The sequence below is a fragment of the Vipera berus genome, assembly GCF_964194415.1.
Source record: "Vipera berus genome assembly, chromosome: 2".
Lineage (NCBI taxonomy): Eukaryota > Metazoa > Chordata > Lepidosauria > Squamata > Viperidae > Vipera > Vipera berus.
The window spans coordinates 115582909-115607768 of record NC_138203.1 but is presented as its reverse complement, the minus strand read 5'-3'; the positions used below and the strand labels follow the sequence as shown (position 1 = coordinate 115607768).

Here is a 24860-nt window from a genome sequence, read left to right as displayed (position 1 = left end):
AAAATAAGGTGAAAACACCTTCCTCTCCAAATATATTTGTTAACTAAGGAAAACTGAACACACACACACCCAATATATATTTATGCCCCCTTTAATTTAGTTAATTTATTCTATGGTGGGAAAACATTGGAAATTAAAAATATATATGTGTCAGCTATTTCCAGGTTTCTAAATAATCTTCCAATACCAACCCTCAACCAACCCACACAAACCCCTCTCCCACCAGCAGTTCACCTCTCAATGACCCTGACCTGATGTAACTTCCCCATCACAAGCCTCTCAATGAAGACTCATACCTGACTTATCACAAGACCTTCACTTTACACACCCACACTTGAAGCCCTTATAAACAGACACTGACATCCCCTAAATTCTGCTGAGTTCAGAAACCAACCCACAATCTCGGAGAACGAACCTTCACCCTCAATCTTCCAATACTATTATTGAAAATTAAATGTTTGTTCAATCATAGAAACAGAGTTAAGATCTTCAAACCATTGATGGAGAATGGTATCCTTCCAACTCTGTACCATCAATGCCTTTAGCTCATAAAATTACACATTATCCATGCAATAATATTTTTGTTGAATTGTTTTTCTCTGGTATCTTCCAAATATAAGACTAAATTATTTTAATTTAGGTTTGAGCTAATTTGTCAGAACCCATTTCAATCCACATCTTGGAGAACACTTGGAGACAAGGTTGTCCAAGCAGGAACTTTTACTAAGAAATTGAAGATATAGGGCATAATAGACAGGATCTGAGAAATCCCTTGATATTTTTAAATGTCCCCAAGCAAGCCCCACCCCTCAGGTCATTTGGTCAGTTCCAGATCAGCCAAGTTCCAGGTGGTAAGCCCCTCGTGGGAAGAGGAGAAACATCAGTCCATTCGTAGCAAGATCATTTCCCACCCCCTCACATTTCATCTGGAGAAACAACCCAGATTCTGGAGGGTTTCATTCCTCTCCTTTCACCCCTTTCTTAGCTGCTCGTAAGTTAAAAGGAAATGTCTAGTGAGAAAGTAATTGGTTATATTGTGATGGATAGCAGGCAGGCAGAATAAACAAAAGGTTACTTTTAAGGAAAGGAAGTGAAAATAATAAAGCCCCATGGTTGTTCCCTCTCCTCCTTGGGAATGACAGAATCCAGGGGGTGGGGTGAGATTTGGGTTTTGTACAGAAGAGATAGTTAGAAATAAAATATAAATGGATTCTGACATAATTTATGTTTCAGGTTAAACCTTTTCTTAGATTTTTATTAATAAGGCCCCCGACCTTCGCTCTTTTCGCCGGGACTTAAAAACCTGGTTGTTCGAATTGTCTGGCCTGGACTGGGGGATTTTAAATTTTAAAGTATTTAATTAAATTTTATTAAACTATATTAAATTAATTTTAAAATTTTAATTTTATTGTTATTAGGAATTGTGGCCCTGTACTAATTTAATTCCATTTTATTTTTTGTACTGTTTTAATTGCCCTGTGAACCGCCCTGAGTCCTTCGGGAATAGGGCGGTATATAAATTCAACTAATAAATAAATAAATAATAAATAAAAACCTGCAGTAAAATAATAAATGGCTAGTGGATTTTTTTTAATTTATAAAATTTATATGCTACTCATTGTCCTTCTTATTAGTTTGAAGTCAATCTTAGTGAATTTTTTGGTGTCTTCTGCTATGTGAAGGAGTTTGTAGTGAAAAGAAACTCGTTTTCACTTTGTGCCAAACATTTTATTCACTGTCACATAGCACATAATAACAGACCAGTTCCCAGTCTCTTCTTTTTAGGAGGCCATCTAATCCCCCTGCTGCATGCAATACAAATTAAAAAGAAAAAGAGAACTTGCTTCATACTCCTAGAAGTACTTAAAAAACCTAAAGCCCTGTAAAAGTTAAAAGGAAAGCCCAAAGCTGCTGTTGCCATCCACTGATATACCATGTCATTACCTGCTACCTGCAGTCTCTGCCTATTGAAAAGTTTCCCATCTCAGGATGAAAGAGATGATGCTGTGAAGAACTGTGTGAGAAATTCTTCCTGTGTCCTGTGTGCATAAAGTAGAAGAAAAGCCCTAGACATTCATCCTCTGATAATTTAATAACACAATCAATGCTAATATAACTCAGATTGAACTCATAGTGTTGTGACCCCGGCCCTGGAGGGTGCTTTATCTTCGCATGCTGACTCGGAGGATGATATGGAGGAGGAGGAAGCTGAGACAAGCAACGTGCCAGAGGGGCCGACTCCCCTGGTGAGTCAGCAAGAACTGACTGTGGCTGACGTGCCTATGGACCCCAGCCAAACAGAGGAGGAAACGGAACAGCAAGTAGAGGCCGGTAGCAGTGAGGAGCCCCTATTGGATGCAAGGCAAAGACATAGGATACATCGGCAACAGCAGCAGCAACTATTGCAACGCCCTAAGAGGCGTGGCCGGGAGATGTAGGGCCACACTCTACAGAGTATAAAAGGGGTGTGGCTGCGCAGGAAAGGCGTGGTGAACAATTTGTTGGCGTTTTGAGTTTTGTAACGTGTCTGCCTACATCTGGGCTTTGAAGCTGCTGGCCATCTGCCAAGGACCTTGGAACATCACCTCGTAATTGCAAAAGTGCTGTCTGATATAAACCTTGGGAGAGAGTTGTCTGTTAGAAGACCAGCTTTCGTTTGTTTGGCCTACATTTGGCTTATGCTGGACTTTTGAGCCTCTTTAAGGCTACTCATTGGGAGGGGACAGAACACATAGTAAACTCTTCTGGTTTTTCATTCTGCACACCTTTTTTCATTAGAAGGTGGGGAAACAGAAAATTTTACAGATGACTAGATACTAAAAGTACTAAGAATTCCTAATATCAGTTAGAATGTCATCTTTGCCATCCCCAGAATCTAAAGGAAGGAAGGAAGATGGAGGGCGACAGACACAAATGGAGAGTACACAGGGAGATGAAGAAGTCATTTCGCATATGGTTAAAGAACTTCAGCAAATTTCAAAAACTGTGCAGCCCCAGGCATCGTTAGAAGAGTTTAAGGAACAAAGAATGACATGGGCTGCAACCAGACGAATCAGACAAGAACAAGAACAACAGAAATCTACAATTATATCTCAAGAATCTACTTATAGTGAAGCAGTGGGAGGAGCGAGACCGAAGAGGCAGATGCTTGTGGTTTTGCAAGACGCGCTCCAAAAGCTTCAGGTCGCAAAAGATGACGACAAAGTTTCTAACCTGGAATGTTAATGGCTTAAACTCCCCGCAAAAGAGAAGAAAAGTATTTCAGTATTTGAAACAATTTAATAATGATGTTGTGTGCCTACAGGAAACGCACATTCGTGTATCAGAGCAGAAATATTTGATAAATTCCAGACTGGGTGTACAGTTTAGTGCGTCTGCTTTAGATAAGAAAAATGGAGTAGTTATTTATGTAAAGAAGAATTTAACAGCCCATTTAATTGAAGCAGATAAACAAGGAAGATAAGTTATAATTGGACTTTTAATAGAAGGCAAGAAAATACTTTTAGTTGGACTATATGCACCTAATCAACAACAAGGAGAATTTTATAAATTTTTACATAATAAAATAATGCAATGGGATTATAAATCGTGTATTTTGATGGGAGATTGGAATGGAGTCTTGGACGCACAGAAAGACAAAAAGGTCTTTTTAAAAGTAGATCTTGGAGATTAAATGAAAATTTGTTTAGATATCAAGAGAATGTGGATGAATGTAAAAAACAGTTGACAGAATTTTTTAATATAAATATGCATAAGGGCACTCCTATTGAAATGGTTTGGGATGCAAGTAAAGCCTATATGAGAGGAGTGTTAATTTATTTGAATAATAAGTATAGACATAGATTGGAATACAAGCGTAAAGAGTTAGAGGAGGAAATCAAGAGGAAAGAGAAGGTTCTAACTTTCAACCCATCTGATAACAGGGTGAAGGAAGCAATTACTTTGTTAAGAGGTCAGTTTAATATGTTGATGGCAGATCAAGTGGCATCTAACCTGCAGTATGTTAAACACAATACTTTTTGTAATGCTAATAAGCCGGGTAGGTGGCTAGCTTATTTGTTAAGGAAAAAACAAAGGTCACGTAACATAGATAAGATAGAATATAAGGGTAAAGAGATGTTTCAGCAAAATTATATTAAAAAAGCTTTTGTTGAATTTTATTCCAAGTTATATGCCAGGGATAGAATTCAAGGTTTATATAGATAGATATTTACAAGAAGTGAATATCCCTGTACTTACACAAGAGCAAAGGGAAGGGATGAATCAATTAATAAATGCTGAAGAAATTATTTTGGCAATTAAACAATTAAAAGTGGGTAAAGCACCAGAAACAGATGGTTTGACTGCCATTTATTATAAAAATTTACAGTTAGAAATGGTGGAACCTTTGAAAGAGTTATTTAGAACAATTCAATCTGGAGGAGAAGTGCCTCCATCGTGGAAAACAGCTTTTATATCGTTGATTCCATAGGAAGATCAACATCTTACCCAAACCAAAAACTACAGACCAATATCACTTTTAAATACTGATTATAAGATATTTGCAAAAAAATTAGCAAATAGATTAATGAAGGTTATGCAGCAAATGATTCATAGTGATCAAACAGGATTTATAAGTGGTAGACAAATGAAAAATAATGTGAGGCATATTGTAGATTTATTGGAATTTTTGGAGAGAAATAATCAGGTCTGCAGCGCTGATTTTTTGGAAGCTGAAAAGGCTTTTGATCAATTGAATTGGCAATTTTTATTTAAAGTATTAGAGAGGATGGAGTTTGGGGATGAGTTTTTACAATCTATTAGAGCAATATATCATAAGCAAACAGCTCAAATAATAGTTAATGGTAGATTGACAGAAGTATGTAATATTGAAAAGGGTACACGATAGGGGTGCCCGTTGTCACCTTTGTTGTTTGTTTTAACACTGGAAATTTTATTGATTAAGATATGTGATTCAAATAAAATTAAGGGAATTAATATAAGAGATCAAAATTATAGACTGGGAGCGTTTGCAAATGACCTGGTTATTACATTAAGTCAACCGACCTGATGGAGATAATATTGTTTTTTTTTTTTATTGAAAAGTTTTAACATACAATTTTTCTTTAAAAATCCCCCCTCCCCCTCCCTTCTCCCTCCCCCCCTACCTCTCCCCCCTCCCCCTCCCCCCCCCCGACTTCCCAGAGCTAAATACAAGGTATATATATAAAAAAACAATCATAAACAACCATATACTAACAACTATAAACTCTAAAATCCATCACTCTCTAGCTTATATAGGATAAAACAAACCTTAATAATATTAAATATATATAAAGAAACTAAGATAGAAAAAGAAAAAAAGAAAGAAGACTTATTCAAATGCTACATGAAACTTCTTAACCCTATACTTGTTCTGGATAAACTCAATCCATTTTCTCCATTCCATAATATAGCGTTCTTGCGAGTGATCTTTCAAATAGGCCGAAATCTTCGCCATCTCTGCCAGGTCGGAAACCTTTAAAGTCCACTCTTCTATGGTCGGCAGTTCCTCTTTCTTCCAATACTGACCTATCAAAAGTCTTGCTGCCGTAATTAAATTCAACATCAACTTGGTGTCCACAACTGTGGCATCTGTAATTATTCCCAACAAAAAAAATTGCGGACAAAACTTTATCCTCTGTTTAAAAATCTTCTGCATGTTCCACCAGACTTTTATCCAAAAAGCCTTAACCTTTTTACAAGTCCACCATATATGAAAATATGTTGCGTCTTCATCCCCGCACCTCCAACATTTAGGCTGATAATTCGGATACATACTTGCAAGCTTTTTAGGATCTAAATGCCATCTATAAAACATTTTGTAAAAATTCTCTCTTAAATTTTGAGCTTGTGTAAATTTTACGTTCCTCACCCAAATCTTTTCCCACGTGTCCATTGTGATGACTTCCTGGATATTTTGGGCCCATTTTATCATACAATCCTTAACAAGTTCTATTTCTGAGTCAATCTCTATCAACGCAAGATATATCCGTTTAATATGTGCTGGTCCCTGATTTCTAATTTGCTTTATCAAATTTTCATCAGTCATTGTAAAGCCATTTTTCTGGTCTTCTTTCCACCTGGCCCGTAGCTGAGTATATTGAAACCAATTTTGAACAACCTTCTCTTCTCGCAAGAGGCTATATGATTTCAAACACCAGACATTTCTTTCCAAGCTTAGGATCTCCTTGTACGTAGTCACATCATGTTTGAAACCAGCATGTATATTTTCTATTGCGTGTTTTGGAATTGCCCACAATGGTATCTTGCAATCTAGCTTATGTCTATACTTCTTCCAAACTCTCAACAATGCCTGTCTTAAAATATGCACTCTAAACACATTGTCTACCTTCTTGTCATACAACAAATATGCATGCCAGCCAAACAACAAATCGTGGTCCTCAAGATTTAATAATCTCTCTTGTGTCAAATTAATCCAATCACTTATTCCTACTAATGCAGCAGCTTCATAATATAGTTTAAAATTGGGCATTTTAAGGCCACCTCTCTCACGAGTATCCTGCATAATCTTAAGTTTAACTCGTGGCTTTTTCCCTGCCCAAACAAATTTATTGATACCTCGCTGCCATTCCTCCAAATTAGAATCTTTCTTAAGAATCGGTATCATTTGAAATAAAAATAAAAATTTAGGCAGGACATTCATTTTCACTGCTGCAATCCGACCCAACAAAGACAATTGCAATTTTTCCCAACTCTCCAATTCTTTTTGAATTTTCCCCCATAGTTTTTCATAATTATTTTTATATAACTTTGTATTAGAGGGCGACAAAAGCACCCCCAAATATTTAACCCTTTTAACAATCTCAAATCCAGTTAATCCTTCTAAGAGAGCCTTTTGCGAAACTGTCATATTTTTGGCCAAAATTTTGGTTTTCTGTATATTAACTTTAAATCCAAAAACCTTTCCATATTGTATTATTATCTCCATCAGGTCCACAACAGAGTTCTCTGGCTGGGTCACTGTAACAACCAGATCATCTGCGAACGCTCTCAGTCTATAATCCTGATCTCTAATTTGTATCCCCTTAATTTTTTCCTAATTCCGTATTTTAACCAATAATATCTCTAATGTTAACACAAATAACAAGGGCGATAACGGACACCCTTGCCTTGTGCCCTTCTCAATATTACATGCTTCTGTCAGACTATTATTAACTATAATTCGGGCAGTTTGTTTTTGATATAATGCCCTAATCGGTTGTAAAAAATTTTCCCCAAAATCCATTTTGTCTAAAACTTTCAACAAAAATTTCCAATTCAATTGATCAAAAGCTTTTTCAGCATCTAGAAAAATTAGCGCCGCAGGGATCTGGTTGTTCCTTTCCAAAAACTCTAACACATCAACTATATGCCTCACATTATTTTTCATTTGCCTACCACTAATAAACCCCGTTTGGTCCCCATGAATCACCTGTTGCAGAACCCTCATCAGTCTATTAGCCAAAACCTTAGCAAATATCTTGTAATCTGTATTTAAAAGCGATATCGGTCTATAATTTTTAACTTGAGTAGCATCTTGGTCTTCCTTCGGAATCAAGGAAATAAAAGCTGTTCTCCAAGACGGTGGCACCTTTCCCCCCCTCTGGATTGTCTGGAACAGTTCCTTTAACGGTTTTATCATCTCTAATTGTAGATTTTTGTAGTAAGCCGCAGTCAAACCATCCGTACCTGGTGCTTTATCCACCTTCAAACCCTTAATTGCTGTAAAAATTTCTTCTTCTGTAATCAATTGATTAATCCCCTCTTTTTGTACTTGCGTAAGAACCGGGATGCTAGCATTCTCCAAATATATATCAATGTCTTTTTCATTAATCTTCTCCTTAGCATATAATTTAGAATAAAAATCCACAAAAGCATTCTTGATAAGGTCCTGTTGAAACACAACCCTTCCTTTATGCTCAATTTTGTCTATATTAAAAGCCCTTTGTTTTTTCCTCAATCTATAAGCTAACCATCTACCTGGTTTGTTAGCGTTGCAAAAGGTATTATGCCTGGCAAACCGCAAATTGGTTGCCACTTGGTCAGCCATTAATTTATCAAATTGTCCTCTTAACAGTTTAATAGCCTCCTTAGTCTTCACATCCTCTGAATTCAAAATCAAAGCCTTTTCTTTTTCCTTTATTTCATTCTCCAGATCTTTCCTCCTAGCTTCCACAGCACGTCTATGTTTATTATTCATATATATCAACACCCCTCTCATGTAGGCCTTGCTAGCATCCCAAACCATATCCATAGAGGTGCCCTTATTCATATTAATTTCAAAAAAATCCTTCATCCGCTGTTTGCATTCTTCCACATTTCTCTGATTTCTAAACAAATTCTCATTTACGCGCCACGAGCGCCTGTCTCTATTCTCCTTATCAATCTCTAACCAAGCTGGACTATGATCAGAGATAGTTCTTGCACAGATCTTCACCTTTTTAGTCCTCAAAAAAAAATCATTAGTCAACAGAATAAAATCAATCCTAGAAAAAGATTGATGTCTGTCAGAATAAAAAGTATAATCCTTTTCCTGCAAATGTCTCTCACGCCAAATATCTCGCAGTTCCAAGTCATCCTTCATTTCAAAGAAAGATTTAGGCAGTCTAGCATGACTTGGAATGCGCTTAAAAGCTCCAGCCTTGTCCATCTGTACATCCAAAACACCATTCCAGTCCCCCATAAAAATAAAAGATTTATAATCCAACTGGGTAAGCTTTGTGTGAAGTAAACTAAAAAAATCTGCTTGTTGTTGATTAGGAGCATATAATCCAACTAAAAGCGTCTTTTTACCTTCTAGCAGCAGCTCTATCATAACGTATCTTCCATGCTTATCTGCTTCAATTAAGTCTGCTGTTAAGGCACTTTTAACATAAACAACCACTCCATTTTTCTTATTCATTGCAGAAGCAACAAATTGCGTACCCAACCTTGAGTTCGATAAATACTTTTGATCCACAACTCTAATATGCGTTTCTTGCAAACATATAACATCTATCTTAAATTGCTTTAAATATTGAAAAACTTTCTTCCTCTTCTGTGGTGAATTTAGTCCATTAACGTTCCAAGTTAAAAATTTAGTTGCCATGCATATCCTCCCAAAGCTCTTGGAGCACTGCTTTGATAGGACTATCTTCTTTAGGCCGTGCTCCTCCCACTGCTTGGCTGTAAGTACGTTGTGGAAGTTCCGAAGACTTTTGCTGGTCTTGTTCTTTTATTTTTTTAAATCGTTTTAAAGCAGCACGCGTTACCCTTTGCTCTCTAGGATCATCCAAAGAAGTTATAGCTTGATCTCCTCCAGCACCGTTTTCCTCTGCTTCAGCCTCTTGATGTTCTCCCTCTCCAGATCCCTTTGCAGCTTCCAGAAGTGTTAATGGGGTTGCTTTTAAAACGTTATTGTAAAAATCACGCGCTTGCTTCACAGTAACCAGCCGGTACCTTTTGCCTTCATGCATCACCATCAACCCAACTGGAATCTCCCATCTGAACATTATATCTCGTTGCTTGAGCTCTTGCACAAGAAATGTAAAATCCTTCCTTCTCCTTAAAATCTTTGGAGGAATTTCTTTTAGAACCAAGACTTCTTGATCAGCAATCACAACTTTAGCATCATAGGCAGCTTGTATAACTTCATCTCTAATTTCCCTTTTTGCAAAGTAAACCACCACATCTCTAGGCAACTTTCTCTGTCTAGCAATCCATGAATTCACACAAAACACTTTATCCATACCTGCTCTTATTTCAGATGCTGGCTGATTCAATACCACTTCGAGAGCCTCAGAAACCAGCTGCTTTAAATCCTCCTTAATATTCTCTTTTAAGCCTCTGATTCTAACAGCAAACTGCATCTGATAATATTGAGCAAGACTTAATTCTCTTTCCATTTTGTCTCTTAAATCTTCATTCTCCAGTACTTTTGCTTCTAATATGGCATTCTTTTGAGTCAAATCATCCACTTTTTCATCCAGATCTTCCACACATTCCGCCACTTTATGCACTGAAGACAAAATGTCTACCTTCATCACGCTGAACTTCTGTTCCATCCTCTCTTCCATTCTCTCCTCCAATTTCTCCTCCATCTGTGCAAATTTATCACCCATTGATTCCAAAATTACCTGGGCATGTTTTTCAAGAGCATCTCGTAAGTCCTTCGGTGTCAATACATCAGGAGGATGCAACGCCTGCAATGATGATTGTTGCACCGGAGAAGTTCCACCACTCCGAAGAGTTTTAGGGGGAGGTTTAGCCGCCATCTTTTACTTTCAATTGTGACGCACTTTCACTTTAAGTTTAAAAAGTCCATCAAGCTCGAGAGTAAAATAAAATAATCCTCTTCACCTTTTCCTCTTGTACCGCTCTGCCTGCTCTTATTGCTCCATAGTCCTTCCTTCAGGCAGGGGTGGTCGCAAACGCCTGGCTCTGCTCCAAGAAATCCGGAGCAGAGACGCTGGCCAGCTGGGAGCGACCCAGGCTTCGGGGGAGTTCAATCCTTCAGCCGCCCAAGCTCCAAGCTCAGGCGGCCCCGGAGAACTCGACCCCTACCTGGGGCCTCACCCCCTCCTCTTCTCCCGAGGAGGGGGCTTCAAATTCGCCCGAACAGCTGATCGGCGCTGTTTCGGGCGAAAATCACTCAGCTGAGCCGCGGGCAGCCCGGGAAGGCTGTCTCCGGCACCGCGCAGCCACCGGAAGAGAGATAATATTGTTATATGGGAAAGTTTCTGGATTTAAGATAAATACGCAAAAAACTAAAATATTGCCTAAAAATATGACCACAGAACAAAAGGTAGTCTTAGAAAAATTAACAGGATTTGAAACAGTTAAAAAGATTAAATATCTGGGGGTATATCTTTCAGTTACAAATGCGAAATTATATAAAAATAATTATGAATTGTTATGGTTAAAAATACAAAAAGAGATAGTTGGAAAAAATTACAATTGTCTTTATTGGGAAGAATCACAGCAGTGAAAATGTTTTACCAAAATTTTTATTTTTGTTTCAAATGATACCTATACTCAAAAAAGATTCAAATTTGGAAGAATGGCAGAAAGGTATTAATAAATTTGTTTGGGCATGGAAAAGACCAAGAGTAAAATTTAAGATAATGCAAGACGTACATGAAAGAGGTGGTCTTAAAATGCCCAATTTTAAATTATATTATGAGGCTGTGGCTTTATCATCAATTAGTGATTGGTTTAATTTAACCCAAGGGAGATTACTGAATATTGAGGGATCTGATTTATTATTTGGTTGGCACGCATATTTATTGTATGAAAAGAAGGTGGATAATATTTTTAAGACACATATATTAAGGTATGCTCTGTTGCGAGTTTGGAAAAAAGTATCGACATAAGCTAAATTATAAAATACCAATTTGGGCAATACCTAAACATGCAATAGAAAACATAAATGTGGGATTCAAACATGATGTGACTACATATAAAGATATTCTTAGAATGGAAAGGAATGTATGACAATTAAAGCCATTCAATATTTTAAAAGAAGAAAGAATAGTGCAGACTTGGTTTCAGTATGGTCAGTTACAAGCTAGATGGAAGGAGGATCAGAAAGTTGGTATTTCGATAACTGATGAAAATTTGGTTAAACAAATAGATCAAAGTCCAGCGCATATAAGGAGGATATATAATGCACTGATAGAAATAGATTCAGAAACGGAACTTGTTAAAGATTGCATGATAAAATGGGCCCAGAATTTTCAGGAGCCCATAACGATGGATATCTGGGAAAAGATATTGGTCAGAAATGTGAAATTTACACAGGCACAAAATTTAAGAGAGAATTTTTATAAAATGTTTTATAGATGGCATTTAGATCCTAAAAAATTAGCATGTATGTATCCGCATTATCAGCCTAAATGTTGGAGGTGTGGTTGTGATGATGCAGTGTATTATCATATATGGTAGACTTGTAAAAAAGTTAAAGCTTTTTGGATTAAAATTTGGTGGAATATGCAGAAGATATTTTAAAAAAGAATAAGGTTTTCTCCGCAGTTATTTCTGTTGGGTATTATTACAGACTGTACTGTTATAGATATTAAATTGATGTTAAATTTAATTACGGCAGCGAGACTTTTGGTAGCGCAATATTGGAAGAAGGAAGAACTGCCTACTATAGAAGAGTGGACTTTAAAAGTTTCAAACCTGGTGGAAATGGCAAAGATTTCAGCATATTTGAAAGAACACTCGCAACAAAGATACATTTTGGAATGGAGAAGATGGATCGATTATATTCAGAATAAATATGGGACTAAAAAGTTTCATTTAGTATATGAATAAGTATTAGTATTATATGATGCATTATTAATTAGTTATTATTATTTAGTTATTTAGTTATGTTAAGAGGAGTTAAAGTGCGATAGAATTTAAAGTGTCTTTTTTTAGTTGGTTAGCATATTTTAGCTTAAGTTGGTTAAAGTTTATACCCTGTATTCAGAGGGGAGGGGAAGGGTGGGAAAGTGGGGGGGAGGGGGAGGGAGGGAGTTAATGTTTTTAAAAATGTATTTTAAAACTTTTCAAGAAAAAAAAGAATGTCATCTTTGCTATTTATTGTAAACAAATTGCCCATTTTTTGGTGTGTGTAATTTCTCTTCCATAACTAATGCTTGTCTTACTCTGTTTATTTCACCTTCCCCCATTTCTTTTGTTGCTTCTTCCAGTGAACTTGGGTCGTGCAGCATTTGAAGCTATTGCTGTGATGGTGAACCAGATCCACAAGAGCCTGGAGAGCAGCCAAGATCAGCATGGCCACAATCATCTGTTGGCCTCTTACATATCCTACGTTTTTCGTCTGCCTGTGATGGAGCCAGGTTTGCCAGGGATCACAAATGCTTGCTATATATATGGGCGAGCAAAGAACTGTGTGTCTGATCATATTTCCTAATCACTGTGTGCCATTTCCATGGCCTGCAGCTCAGGAGCTATCAGAGGCATTCCAAGTACAGATAGTCCTTGACTTACAGCAGTTCATTTAGTGATTGTTCGAAGTTACAATGGCATTGAAAAAAGTAACTTATGACCACTTTTCACACTTTGCATCCCCACGGTCATGTGATTTACATTCGGATGCTTGACAACTGACTCATATTTATGACCGTTGCAGTGTCCCAGAGCCATGGGATCCACTTTTGTGAACTTCTGACAAGCCAAGTCAATGGGGAAACCAGATTCACTTAACAACCGTGTTACTAATTTAAGAACTGCAGTGGTGAGAAAAGTCGTAAAATGGGGCAATACTCACTTAACAAATTTCTCACTTAACAACATAGATTTTGGGCTCAATTGTGATTGTAAGTTGAGGACTAGCTGTATTAAGTGAGGACCTATGTTCACAAAAAAATCCTTCACTTCTTGTATTATTAATATATCTCTGTTAAAATGGATGAAGCAAAAGATGGCACCATTTATCAATTTTAGTTGTATGGAAAGAACAAAGACTTGTTTATATTTGACATCTTTAGTTGAATGATTATAAACCTGGGATGACTGATTTAGATGCTCCTCAGGTCTGAGAAACAAGCACAGGGATAGCCAAACCAGACTTCCAAGGATCAAGGGCACCTTGATGATTCTCTTAATTTCTGCAGAGGAGAATATCCTGAGCAGAAATTCTATCCTACTTGGGATATTCCCTCTCCCGATTTGAAATTAAAAATAGAATTTGAGAGGCTCCGACTATAGGTAGTCCTTACTTAATGACCACAATTGGCACCAGCAACTCTGTCACTAAGTGACACAGACATTAATGAAAATACCACATGATCAGACTTAACAGTGTCACTTTTGCGGTTATTAAGCAAATCACCACAGGTTATTAACATGAGACATGTGACTCACCATGAATTACAGTTTTACTGCCAATTTCTCCGTCAACTTTGCTTGTTAGAATCCAGCTATGAAGTGTGGTATCCTGACTGTGGGACATTGCAACAGTTGTAAACACCCATTGGTTGCAAAGTGCCCGAAGGTCGACCATAAGAGTGACAATCATAAATGTTGGGACCGATCATAAAATTACATTTTTCAGCACCATCATCATTTCAAATGGTCACTAAACAGGGCAGTCATTAAGTGAGGTCTGCCTGTAATGTGGTTGCTTACACAGTCTCTCCATCTCCTTCCACTGCAGCAGCCAAGATTGAGAGTAGCACAACATGCTCCATTATAGGTAGCAGGAGAGTGAAGGTTAAAAAAGTACCCGTACAACATACAGTGTAAGAGAACATCCTGTAATAGCTTTTGTAATATTTCAGCATCATAACACAGAATTAAATTCAAGAAGCTCCAGTGGTGAAATTGCAGTAGAAAAATATTTTAATGGGTTTTCTGAAAGGAAGGAGATGGAGCACCCTAATGGAAAAGAGGAGAGGTTATTCTCAAATTTATGGCAATTTCCCTCTCCTTGAATGAAAGAGAATCTAATAATGAACAGCCCAATTACATATGAGAGGATCATAGACATTTTTAAACATCTGCATAAATGGTAGAGGAAGTCACTCTCCCAGTCTGACTCACTCTATTTCTTCCAGACACTGGAGTGCCACCCCACAGTGATACCTTTCAGTATGCTACCTTGTCCCGTGCAACTGGGCGCCCTGTCAGCCTTCACCTCTCTTGTTCCAAAAGTATCAGCAACAGCAATCCTGATTTGACCACCACACCAACTTCCCCAGATGAACAGGTCCAGAAGATTATCAGCAGCAAGGTTAGCACTGCTTAGACTTAAGGAGCAGGGGCAATGCTCTCCTGACCCTGTCCTTTGCAAGAAGAAGGAAATTTCTTTAGCTGCTAAACGGTGTGCCTGAATTTTGGTTTTTGAAGTGCCAGGTGATAATCAGGCATTTTGGTGTATTGCAATTCTAACACTGTGTTTTTGTGATTGTGTTTTATTGGTTGTGCTATTCTATATGCATGTTTCTGTTCTTATAATTGGTATTCTGCTGCTTTTATACAGTTTTAATAGATTGCTCCCTACTCAGAATGTTTTTTACTAATAGGCAATTTAGATATATAATAAATAAGTTCTACCACACAGAATGATTAAAAAAAACAGAAATGTAAAGATTTGTAGACCTAAAATGGTTCCCTGCCTTTTCCAAGTGTGTGTGTGCTCATCAGATTAGCCTGGGCATCTATTTCACAGAGTGAGCTACTCCCATTCTAATCTGGACATGGAAAAATTTTGGTTTTTGTATCAAATGTGACCTAAAGAGATTTCTTATCCTCTGATAAAGTCTGTGTCTCTCCGTTTTTCCTACCCAGCACAGAGAAAAGACAGAATAGTTAATTCTACCCAGAGAATATATGTTTTCCTCCCCCAACTCTGAGAGAACTTCTTTCTCTTGGTGTTAAGTTATAAAAAAATACCTGTTTCAGCTGACTTGCTTTGATCACCTGGGGAGATGGTACTGAGAAGGATGTGTGTATGTGAATGCATGTGTCTGTATGGGGTGGGCATATTGGTGTAAATTTGGGGAACGGCATGCACCAACACCCATCCATTGTTGGCACTTTTGACAGATGAGACGTTTTCCTCCAGTCTTGCTTTGGGCTTCCTACATAAAGGTTTTTCTTAGTTCACTTCTTTAGATAGAGTGCATTGCCCTGCATAATTTTGGGTTTATAGGAGAATAATCTGATCTTAGCTTTCCATGGAAGCAGCATTTACAGGGCTTATTCTAATATTTGTCTTACATGCAGTTACATTTTTTACTTTTTTCCCCTTTTCCCTTTCTTTCCAAAGTCAAGTTAGAATTTTTTTAAAAAATGCAACCACTGAACCATTAAACCACCAAAGGGGTTCTTTGGAAATAGCAACTTTAGAACACTTCACAGTGAAATCACACCAGCAATTTGATTCTGCACAACATCTGTGCTATGTGGCTGCACTATTAGAGAGAAATGATTCTGTTATTTGGCAATTAGAGCTGCCCCTATATGGCCCAGGTTTATTACTGGCAAACATTTATCTACGTAATTCTATGAATTGGACTCAGATGGAATTATTAATAGAATGTAATTAATAAACCAATCTGAGAAAATCTCACTGTAAGTGCCAGTCTTTATTATGTATATTATAAAATGACAGCTTAGTGGGCAGAGCAGCTGACAGGAATAGCAGATACCCCAGAAGACAAGCTCAGGATCCAAAAAGATCTTGACAGACTTGAACAATGGGCCCTATCCAACAACATGAAATTTAATATGGAGAAAAGCAAGGTTTTACATTTAGGCAGGAAAAACCAAAGGTACAAGTACAGATTAGGCGAAACCTGGCTCAAAAACAGTAAATGTGAGAGGGGCTTTGGAGTCCTAGTGCAGGGCTTTTCAACCTTTTCAGAGATTGTACCATTTTTAGGACATGACAATATTTGAGTACCACCAGTGCTTAGCAAGGGGTCAAAAACTTGTTGACTAAAAAAAAGGGGGGGGGATTTTGGGTTTTACTCTTAGATTCATTTGTTGTTATAGAAATGGCTAGTTTATAATATGGAAAAGTACAAAGTTGAGGTTCAATATTAATGCTTCCTTCTACTGCAACAGAGAAAGTCGCAAATCAATGCCTTTTCTTTTTCCCTTCTCCCCCTCACTTTTTTCCTTTTTTCTTTCACCCTTCACTTGCAAAAGACCCTTGCCCTCTCTCTCACACACACAAACCTCTCCCAGAAAGCATTTTTCCCCCTCTCTCTTTCTCCCCACCGCTTCTCTAACAAAAGCCTTTTCTCTTCTGTCTCTTTCTTTGGAGTCTTTTTTTTCTCTAGCTCTCCAGCCAAAACTGCCTCCTTTTATAGCCTCTCCTGTCTGCCCCCCCTTTCTCTCCCAGGTGTGCCGGAAGTGCCGATCCTGGGCCCTTTGTCTTGGCCCAGCAGCCCTGCAGCTCCTGAGGACTCTCTCACTGAGTCCTGCGCTGCACCACTTTAGCTCGTTCCCTCCCCCGCTACTCTTGTCTAGGCTAGGCAGGGTCATGTACCACCTGCCAGATGCCAATGTACCACCGGTGGTACGTGTACCACTGGTTGAAAAGCCCTGTCCTAGTGGACGATCACTGAAATATGAGCCAGCAGTGTGTGGCAGCAACCAAAAAATAATAATACAATCCTTGGTTGTATAAACAGAGGCATAATATCAAAATTACGTGAAGTATTAGTAATTCTGTATAAAACCTTAGTAAGACCACACCAGTTTTGGTCACTACATTACAAAAAAAATTGAGATTTTGGAAAAAGTTCATAGAAGAGCAGGTAAGATGATTAAGGGCTGGAGACAAAAACATATGAAGAACAGTTGCAGGAATTGGGTATGGCCAGTCTAGAGAAAATTAGGACTAGCGGGGACATGATAGCTGTATTCCAGTATTTGAGGAGCTGCCACAAAGAAGAGGGGGTCAACTTATTTTCCAAGGCACCAGAAGGCAAGACAAGAAGCAATGGATCAACTAATCAAGGAGGAAAGCAACCTGGAAATTAAGGAGAAATTAAGTGAGGACAATTAACCATAGAACAGCTTGCCTTCAGAAGTTGTAGATGCTTCATCACAGGAGGTTTTTAAGAAGAGCCTGGATAGCTACTTGTTTGAAATGGTGTAGGGTCTCCTGTTTGAGCATGGGGTTGGACTAGAAGACCTCCAAAGTCCCTTCCAGCTCTATTCTGATTGATTGATTGATTGGTTGATTGGTTGGTTGGTTGATTGATTATGGAATGTGGACATATTTGATTTAGAACAACCTATTTTCCTCAGATGTATTAAAGTATAACTCCTGGGATTCCGTCCTCAGACTGTTTTGAAGTTCAGCTCTGTTGCTCTTAGATGCTTGACTCTTGCCCCATACCATCAGGAAGGTTAGAGGGCTGCTGAGAAGAGATGTATGAGGACTACAGTGTTGTTGTTCTCACTGGTGGGATGAGAAAGCCTCACTTGATGCAGCAAAAATTGGATGATGTGATATGCAAGTGGGAAATACTGGTGTTTTTTTTCATTTTGGTTTTTTTTTTGTGTGGCCATTTATTTTGTGCTAAGTGCTTTTAAAGGCTTCAAATGTCTTGTTACCTGCCAAATGTTGGAAAGAAATCATGCTGATTTCCACCAAATTTCTAGCAGAAGAAACAATTATAGAAGTTAGCCTGAACCTGCAGTTCATCCTTCTGAATAGCAGATCAAATAGCAAATTGAAATCCAAGAAGAGTCTTCTTTTCTGAAAAACAGAAGCAGCCTTGCTGGCCATCAGGGGGAAAAGAATCTATATTAAAATAATAATTTGATTAGGCTAGCTGCAGTTTTTCAAAACTACACGCAAGCATTTCAGATTTCAGAAACAATTTTCTCAGGCAAGATGTCTGTACATACAGACACAAACACACACAAGCACAAAAAGAGGCAGAAATTCTTTTTCTCAAATAAATACTACATCTGTGCACTCTGTTCCAGTTATTTTTACATTCCAAAGCAATTCTCTCAGCAAATTGCACAGTAGGTCTGGCAGATTATGAACAATCCCTGGCATTTAAAAAAATGTTTACATATAACCCATGGCCTGCTTCTATTCTTGTTCTGCTTCTCTAATGGAATAGCATTATGGAACTTGGATGACATGGATGCCCATGTCAACATGCCTAAAACTAGGAAATATACCTTGACAGGCCAGATTCCCTTTTGGGTTTCAGTGCATTCTCTGGCTTAAACAGAATCATAGCACTAAAATTCCTCCTCTTTCTTTGCAGCCACCTCCATCATCAAAGTTTATCTCTTCTAAATTACAGCAACAGTGATTGTTGCTTTTTCCGAAGCAGTCAATGTGGTTCTTTTGCCCTGATCATTGTATCTGTTGTGATTTTGTCATCTGGCGGACAAAATCGCTCAGATCCGGACCGGTCTGAACTCTGACTGGGCAGAGTCTGATGTGGAGGAATCGGACGGTCTTGAGCATGTTACCTGGACTGAGTTCGATCCTGTTTCCCCTGATGATGTGGACAGGATCATAGGGAGGCTGAGCACCACCACCTGTTTGTTGGATCCGTGCCCCTCCTGGCTAGCTTATGCGGCCCGGGAGGAGACACGAGGCTGGTTCCACGCAGTAATAACTGCTTCTTTGAAGGAGGGTGTCTTCCCTGCCGCCTTGAAGGAGGCGGTGGTGAGATCCCTCCTCAAGAAGCCTGCCCTGGACCCGGCTGTTTTAAATAACTATCGTCCAGTCTCCAACCTTCGCTTTTTGGCGAAGGTTGTTGAGAGTGTGGTGGCGCATCAGCTCCCTCTGTTCCTGGAGGAAACTGATTATCTGGACCCGTACCAATCGGGTTTCAGGCCCGGATACAGCATGGAGACGGCATTGGTCGCGCTGGTGAATGATCTCTGGAGGGCTCGGGACAGGGGTTGCTCCTCTGTCCTGGTCCTATTAGATCTCTCAGCGGCTTTTGATACCATCGACCATGGTATCCTACTGCGGCGTCTCAGGGGGTTGGGAGTGGGAGGCACTGTTTTACGGTGGTTCTCCTCCTATCTCCTGGGCCGTTCGCAGTCGGTGTTGAGGGGAGGGCAGAGATCCGCCCCGAGGCCTCTCATTTGTGGAGTTCCTCAGGGGTCGGTTCTCTCGCCCCTCCTGTTCAACATCTATATGAAGCCGCTGGGTGAGATCATTCGTGGTTTCGGGGTGGGGTATCATCAGTACGCTGATGATACCCAACTTTTTCTTTCCACCCCGAACCAACCCAGCGATGCCCTCGCCGTGATGTCCCGTTGCCTGGAGGCGGTCTAGGTCTGGATGGGGAGAAACAGGCTTCGTCTCAATCCCGCCAAGACTGAGTAGCTGTGCATATCGGCATTTCGGGTCAACCAGACTATTCCATCTCTAACGATGGGGGGTGAGGTGTTACCCCCCGTTGATAGGGCTCGCAACTTGGGCGTCCTCCTAGATTCACGACTCAATTTTGAAGACCATATAGGAGCCGTGACCAGGGGGGCTTTTGCCCAGGTTCGCCTGGTGCGCCAGTTGCGACCCTATCTGGACCGAGATGCCCTACGCACAGTCACTCATGCGCTCGTGACCTCCCGTTTAGACTACTGCAACGCTCTCTACATGGGGCTGCCCTTGAGGACCACTCGGAGGCTTCAGCTGGTGCAGAATGCGGCCGCGCGAGTTGTGATGGGGGTTTCCCGATACTCCCATGTAACACCTCTACTCCGCGAGCTGCATTGGCTCCCGGTTGCCCTCCGGGTGAGATTCAAGGTGCTGGTGATGACCTATAAAGCCCTAAATGGCTTGGGTCCGGGATATCTGAGGGAACACCTGCTGCCGGCATCAAGTTCCCTTCGTCCAGTCCGCTCCCACAGGGAGGGTCTTCTCAGGGTGCCACCGGTAAGAGATTGCCAGCGGACGACACCCAGGGATAGGGCCTTCTCAGTGGGTGCACCTGCCCTTTGGAACCAGCTGCCAGTGGAGCTCAGGACTGCCCCCGACCTCCGTTCATTCTGCCGGGACCTGAAGACCTGGCTCTTCAAGCTCTCTGGCCCAGGCTGAGAATTAATCTTAATTTTAACTGGGGTTTTATTTATGCAGGGACAAATATAATTTTTTTAAAAATTTGTTTTTAACTTCTGTATCTTGGTTTTTTAATCACCCTGTAAACCGCCCTGAGTAATAAAATAAAATAAATAAATTATTTTTCCTTTCACACTGTTTTTCTACATATTGCCTAGGGGATCGACCGCTCTCACTCTTGGGTCAACTCTGCCTATGCCCCTGGAGGCCCCAAGTCTGTGCTTCGCAGGAACCATCCGAACTCCAGCACGGACCTGAAGCAGGTGCCTTTCCTCTCCCTCGCATTGTGCTTGTAGCTTCTCCCTTTGTCAGGCTTATCAAAGTTCATCTGCAGTTGCACCTGATTCAGATGGAGAATAAAGTTTTCCAAATGGCTGAAGTGGGAGGCTGCTGAGCACAGCACTGGCCATCAACTGCATTTTCACGGACAATGAATTTTCTTACCTTATTGAACATTCCAATTTTCTCCATTTTCCTTTTGCCAGTTTAAAAGTTTAATCAGATGCAGAATAGCATGGCATGCCTTCTAGAAAAAAGAGCAGTGGCATGGCGGGGTACATAGAAGGCTTTCTTGCTAGGACAATGCATACTGTTTTTGTTTTGGAAACATTTGAGCTGAACACTATCAGAGAAAGAACTTGTCTGTAATGGCCTTTAGAAAATCTCGAATGCTTCTATTGATAATTTAGATTTGTGCTTGCTGTATATCGGCTTCCTAGCATCAGCTTCCTATCCTCATAGATTTATCCATGACAGTTTGTGGCTCAATAAAGCAAAACAATCTCATTGGGTGGTGCTCTAATAAAATCTTCTTAATTGTTAATTTACATATTTAACTGTTGCCTTTGATAAATCCTTAAAACAGGGATAAACAAAATTTGGGGGATGTGCATTGGCTCCTGCTAGCTACTTTTGCCAAGTAAGTGGGCTGTATTGTATCATCTATTTATATTCATTCCTGTTTCAAAAAGCAATATGTTAGCATGAATTAATTTTATTACTTTAAATGGCTGTCTGTTTAAACATTGAAGAAATCCTGCCCTCTTGGTTCCTATATGAGATTATGTTAGGTAAGTGCTTTTTTCCCCCTCTGCATGTTTTCCTTTTGTAGCTGGCAGGTCTTTGTGTCCTTCAGAGCAAAGAATTTGACCAGAAGTACCTCAGAGCAAGGAGAGGAATGTCTAGAATTAATAGTTTAGTTCACGCTTTCCGAGTTCTCCAAGATCAAGAATAGATTGTGGTTTGTGCAGTTGATTCCTTTACCCTCTGCTGCATGCCTGGCCAATAAGAGTGTCCTAATTTTACCTGTACTTTTTGGTCAATCCAGAAATGTTCCTTTTTCCACACTGAGTGGAGAAGTGTTTGTGCTTCAACCCCCAGGCTGCAATCATAGATGGATGGCAGACATTGGTTTGGCCAGTGCTCTTGACCAGTTAGGACAAGCTCAGTTTTCTGTTTTAACTTTGGTGATAACATTGTTCTCTGAGCATTTCACTATAGCCCTGGAAATAAATGGTTAATTCTTTTGATTCTTCAATCTAAGGAAAGCAGGCATTAGTGTTATTTATAGCAAACTTCGTCAATCAGTTGTCTTCCTGAAATATTTTATTTCAACTCTCAAATTCCTATTTGGCATAGTGAAGGCTGATGTTGTAGAGTGTAGCATCCTAAATATGGTGTGGTGGAAAGTGGGATTTCTTCTCTTCAGGAAAAAGTTAATATTCTACTTGAACATACTTGTTCTGTGAGCAATGCCAATCTTGTGCTTTTATTGATTTGCATATATATTTGGAGATGTGCGTGTGTGTGTGCATGCCTGCTTATATGCTGAACATCTGCAAGTTTGAATCAGCCTTCTGGTTCTGGAGCAAGATGGTTTGTTTTCTAGATTTCATTACATAGGACAGTCATTGAGGTATATAACAAGAGTTATATATTTTTAGTTTTTCAGATTTTTTCTTACATTCTTCCTGAATCTGATTTTAACAGATCTATAAAAAGTTGACTAGTGTTGCAGACTAGAAGTAAAGCTGTAGATATTAAAAAGGGAGATAAAAACTAACACAGCCAAATGTAAAGCAAAAAAATGAAAGCTAAAAGTGCAAGAAAGAAAAAAAAGAAAAGAAAAATTGAAAAAAAGATACAAAGAATTAGCTTCTCATTTTTTCTACATTTATAAGTACAATTGCAAAATAATCTCTTTATGGTTACAACACAACTCTTCTTTCTATAATCTATCCTGTCTAATCATCAAAACCATAAATTATAAGCTCTTTTTTTCTGTTTCACACAAAAAGTCTATAAGGTATTTCCGGTCAGGAATAAACATAGATATTGACTTTTTGTCAGAACCCATTCCTATTTCATTTCATTTCTATCTATCCTCTCTGATCTAAAAACAAATCCCACCTTTCCCTGGGTTCTGCCATACTCCCAAGGGGGAGCAGGGATGTGCCTGCAGGGTTATTACTTTCACTTCCTCTATTCGCTACAATGTAATCCTTTACTTTGTTTATTGGGTCTGTATCCTCCACCCACCTGCTGAAATGTAACAACTTGTTTACTGTGTTCTCTCTCCCTCTGAACTCTTTTAAACTGTCAGTTAGAACAAAGGAGGGAATAAGGAATGTAACCTCAGTGCCTGGTTTATGTCTACGCTCTTGGAGGAAGGTGTGAAGAAGCCGCCAACCCTCGCTGCATGAGCTGGAGACGGGCCGATGTTATCTCCCCGTTTCCCACAACGGACTTAACACTTGGAGATTGGCCATCCCACATCCGGTGGTCGATCTATGGGGTGGGGTCTTCCTTGGGGATACTATAATCTACTTTGCTGCACAGAAAATCTCAAATCCTGTGTATTGTGCCTGCTATCAACTACTCTTAATAAAAGTTCCTATAGGAAGAAATTGTTTCCAAGAGTTCTGCTTACTTAAGATGTGGAGTTGAAGTGTGTCCTGATACTTTTCTTTGATTGATGTAGTCAGTAGATAAGAAGTGAAATTTATAGGTATCTTCTAAAGCTCATGGCAAGGTAAAAGGTTAAGGATAATAACTAGCAGCCCAGATAAGTTGTGACATTTAAAACAGGGAACAAAAAATGGTTTGGGAACTGGCTTCTCTTTGGAAACCATAATGGCCCAAAGGTTGAGATCTGCTTTTGATCAAATATTGTTATATATTCAAGTCAGGATTGGTGTGGATCTGTCTGTGTGTTTGAAAAAGAGATGAAAAAATCTTTTGAAAATATTGAACTAATATAGATTTCAGAGGCTATGATTTCTTTGCCATTGCATGATTGCCAGTGTGCTAGTTTTCCTACTGTCTTTTCATTCTTGCTCATACTATTTACTTTTAAACAAGTCATGGCTTTATCCACAAGAGTATACAATTAAATTTTCTAAGCTGGCAAGATAATCATTCCCAGTTATTTATCTGCTTAACTTTTAATTTCGTAAAACACAACTTACAACTTCTACTACATCTGTGTCAATTTTAAGCACAGTTTTGACTCTTGGAACTCATTTAGATGCGAATGAACCCTGGGCTTGCCAGTTCTTCTTGTCCTCTGTCATGCCCTTGAGAGTGAAAATTTTCTTTTTCTTTTTAATACTACCACTGTATTAGGTTATTTCCAAACCCCGACAAATGGTACCAGTCAATGGTGGTGTTGTGAAACAAGCCAGCTTAAAATCATGATTTTGTTAACTTATTTAGGTCTGCAGTTAAATTAACAGGCATTTAGATTTCAGATATAATGCTAAACTAACTGTTTGGTAACAGGAATAATGCTATTGATCTTTTCTTTTCAGCCATTGCAATTCAAGAAGTAAAGTGGTTATGTGTTAGTTTTATATTCAAACCAAGCCTGGGCATAGCTACTTTGTAATTACATATTTGTAATGCTGGCATAGAAACAAAGACAGACTCTTGATCTATAACCTGTCCCATCCACCTCCCAAATTGTGCTGTTCAGTTTCAAGATACAAGCATATACAGTAAGAGAGATTGGAGCCCAGGATTTGTCTTTTCCTCAATTCCAGATAGCTGAACAGACGAGAGTAAAAATAAGCAGAATTCCTACCATTAAAATACCTTTGCCCAGTCATTTATGCTGCAGCACAGTAGGTAAACAAGCAGAGTTTCTGCATATGGGGAGGATGAGTCTGATGCCGGGACAACTCTAGGATAGTTGGGCAAAGGCTTGTCACGAACCAACAGGGAGATACCCAGTGTTGCACTAAAAGAAGAAAAAAGGAAAGTATCAGTTTCCTCTGTTTATGTGAACTTTGGCAGT

The 24860-nt window shown here is 39.2% G+C and overlaps 1 protein-coding gene across 1 annotated transcript in view; it reads left to right on the top strand.

Annotated features, from left to right (window-relative positions):
• DOCK6 (dedicator of cytokinesis 6) overlaps nt 1–24860 on the top strand; it is a gene marked incomplete at its 5' end in the record, with an annotated part of 204374 nt that overhangs the window by 84064 nt on the left and 95450 nt on the right. Inside the window, 3 exons of the mRNA XM_081316526.1 lie at nt 12696–12845; nt 14565–14740; nt 20725–20829. Of these exons, the coding sequence (XP_081172652.1) occupies nt 12696–12845; nt 14565–14740; nt 20725–20829 (431 nt within the window). The remainder of the gene's footprint in view (nt 1–12695; nt 12846–14564; nt 14741–20724; nt 20830–24860) is intronic.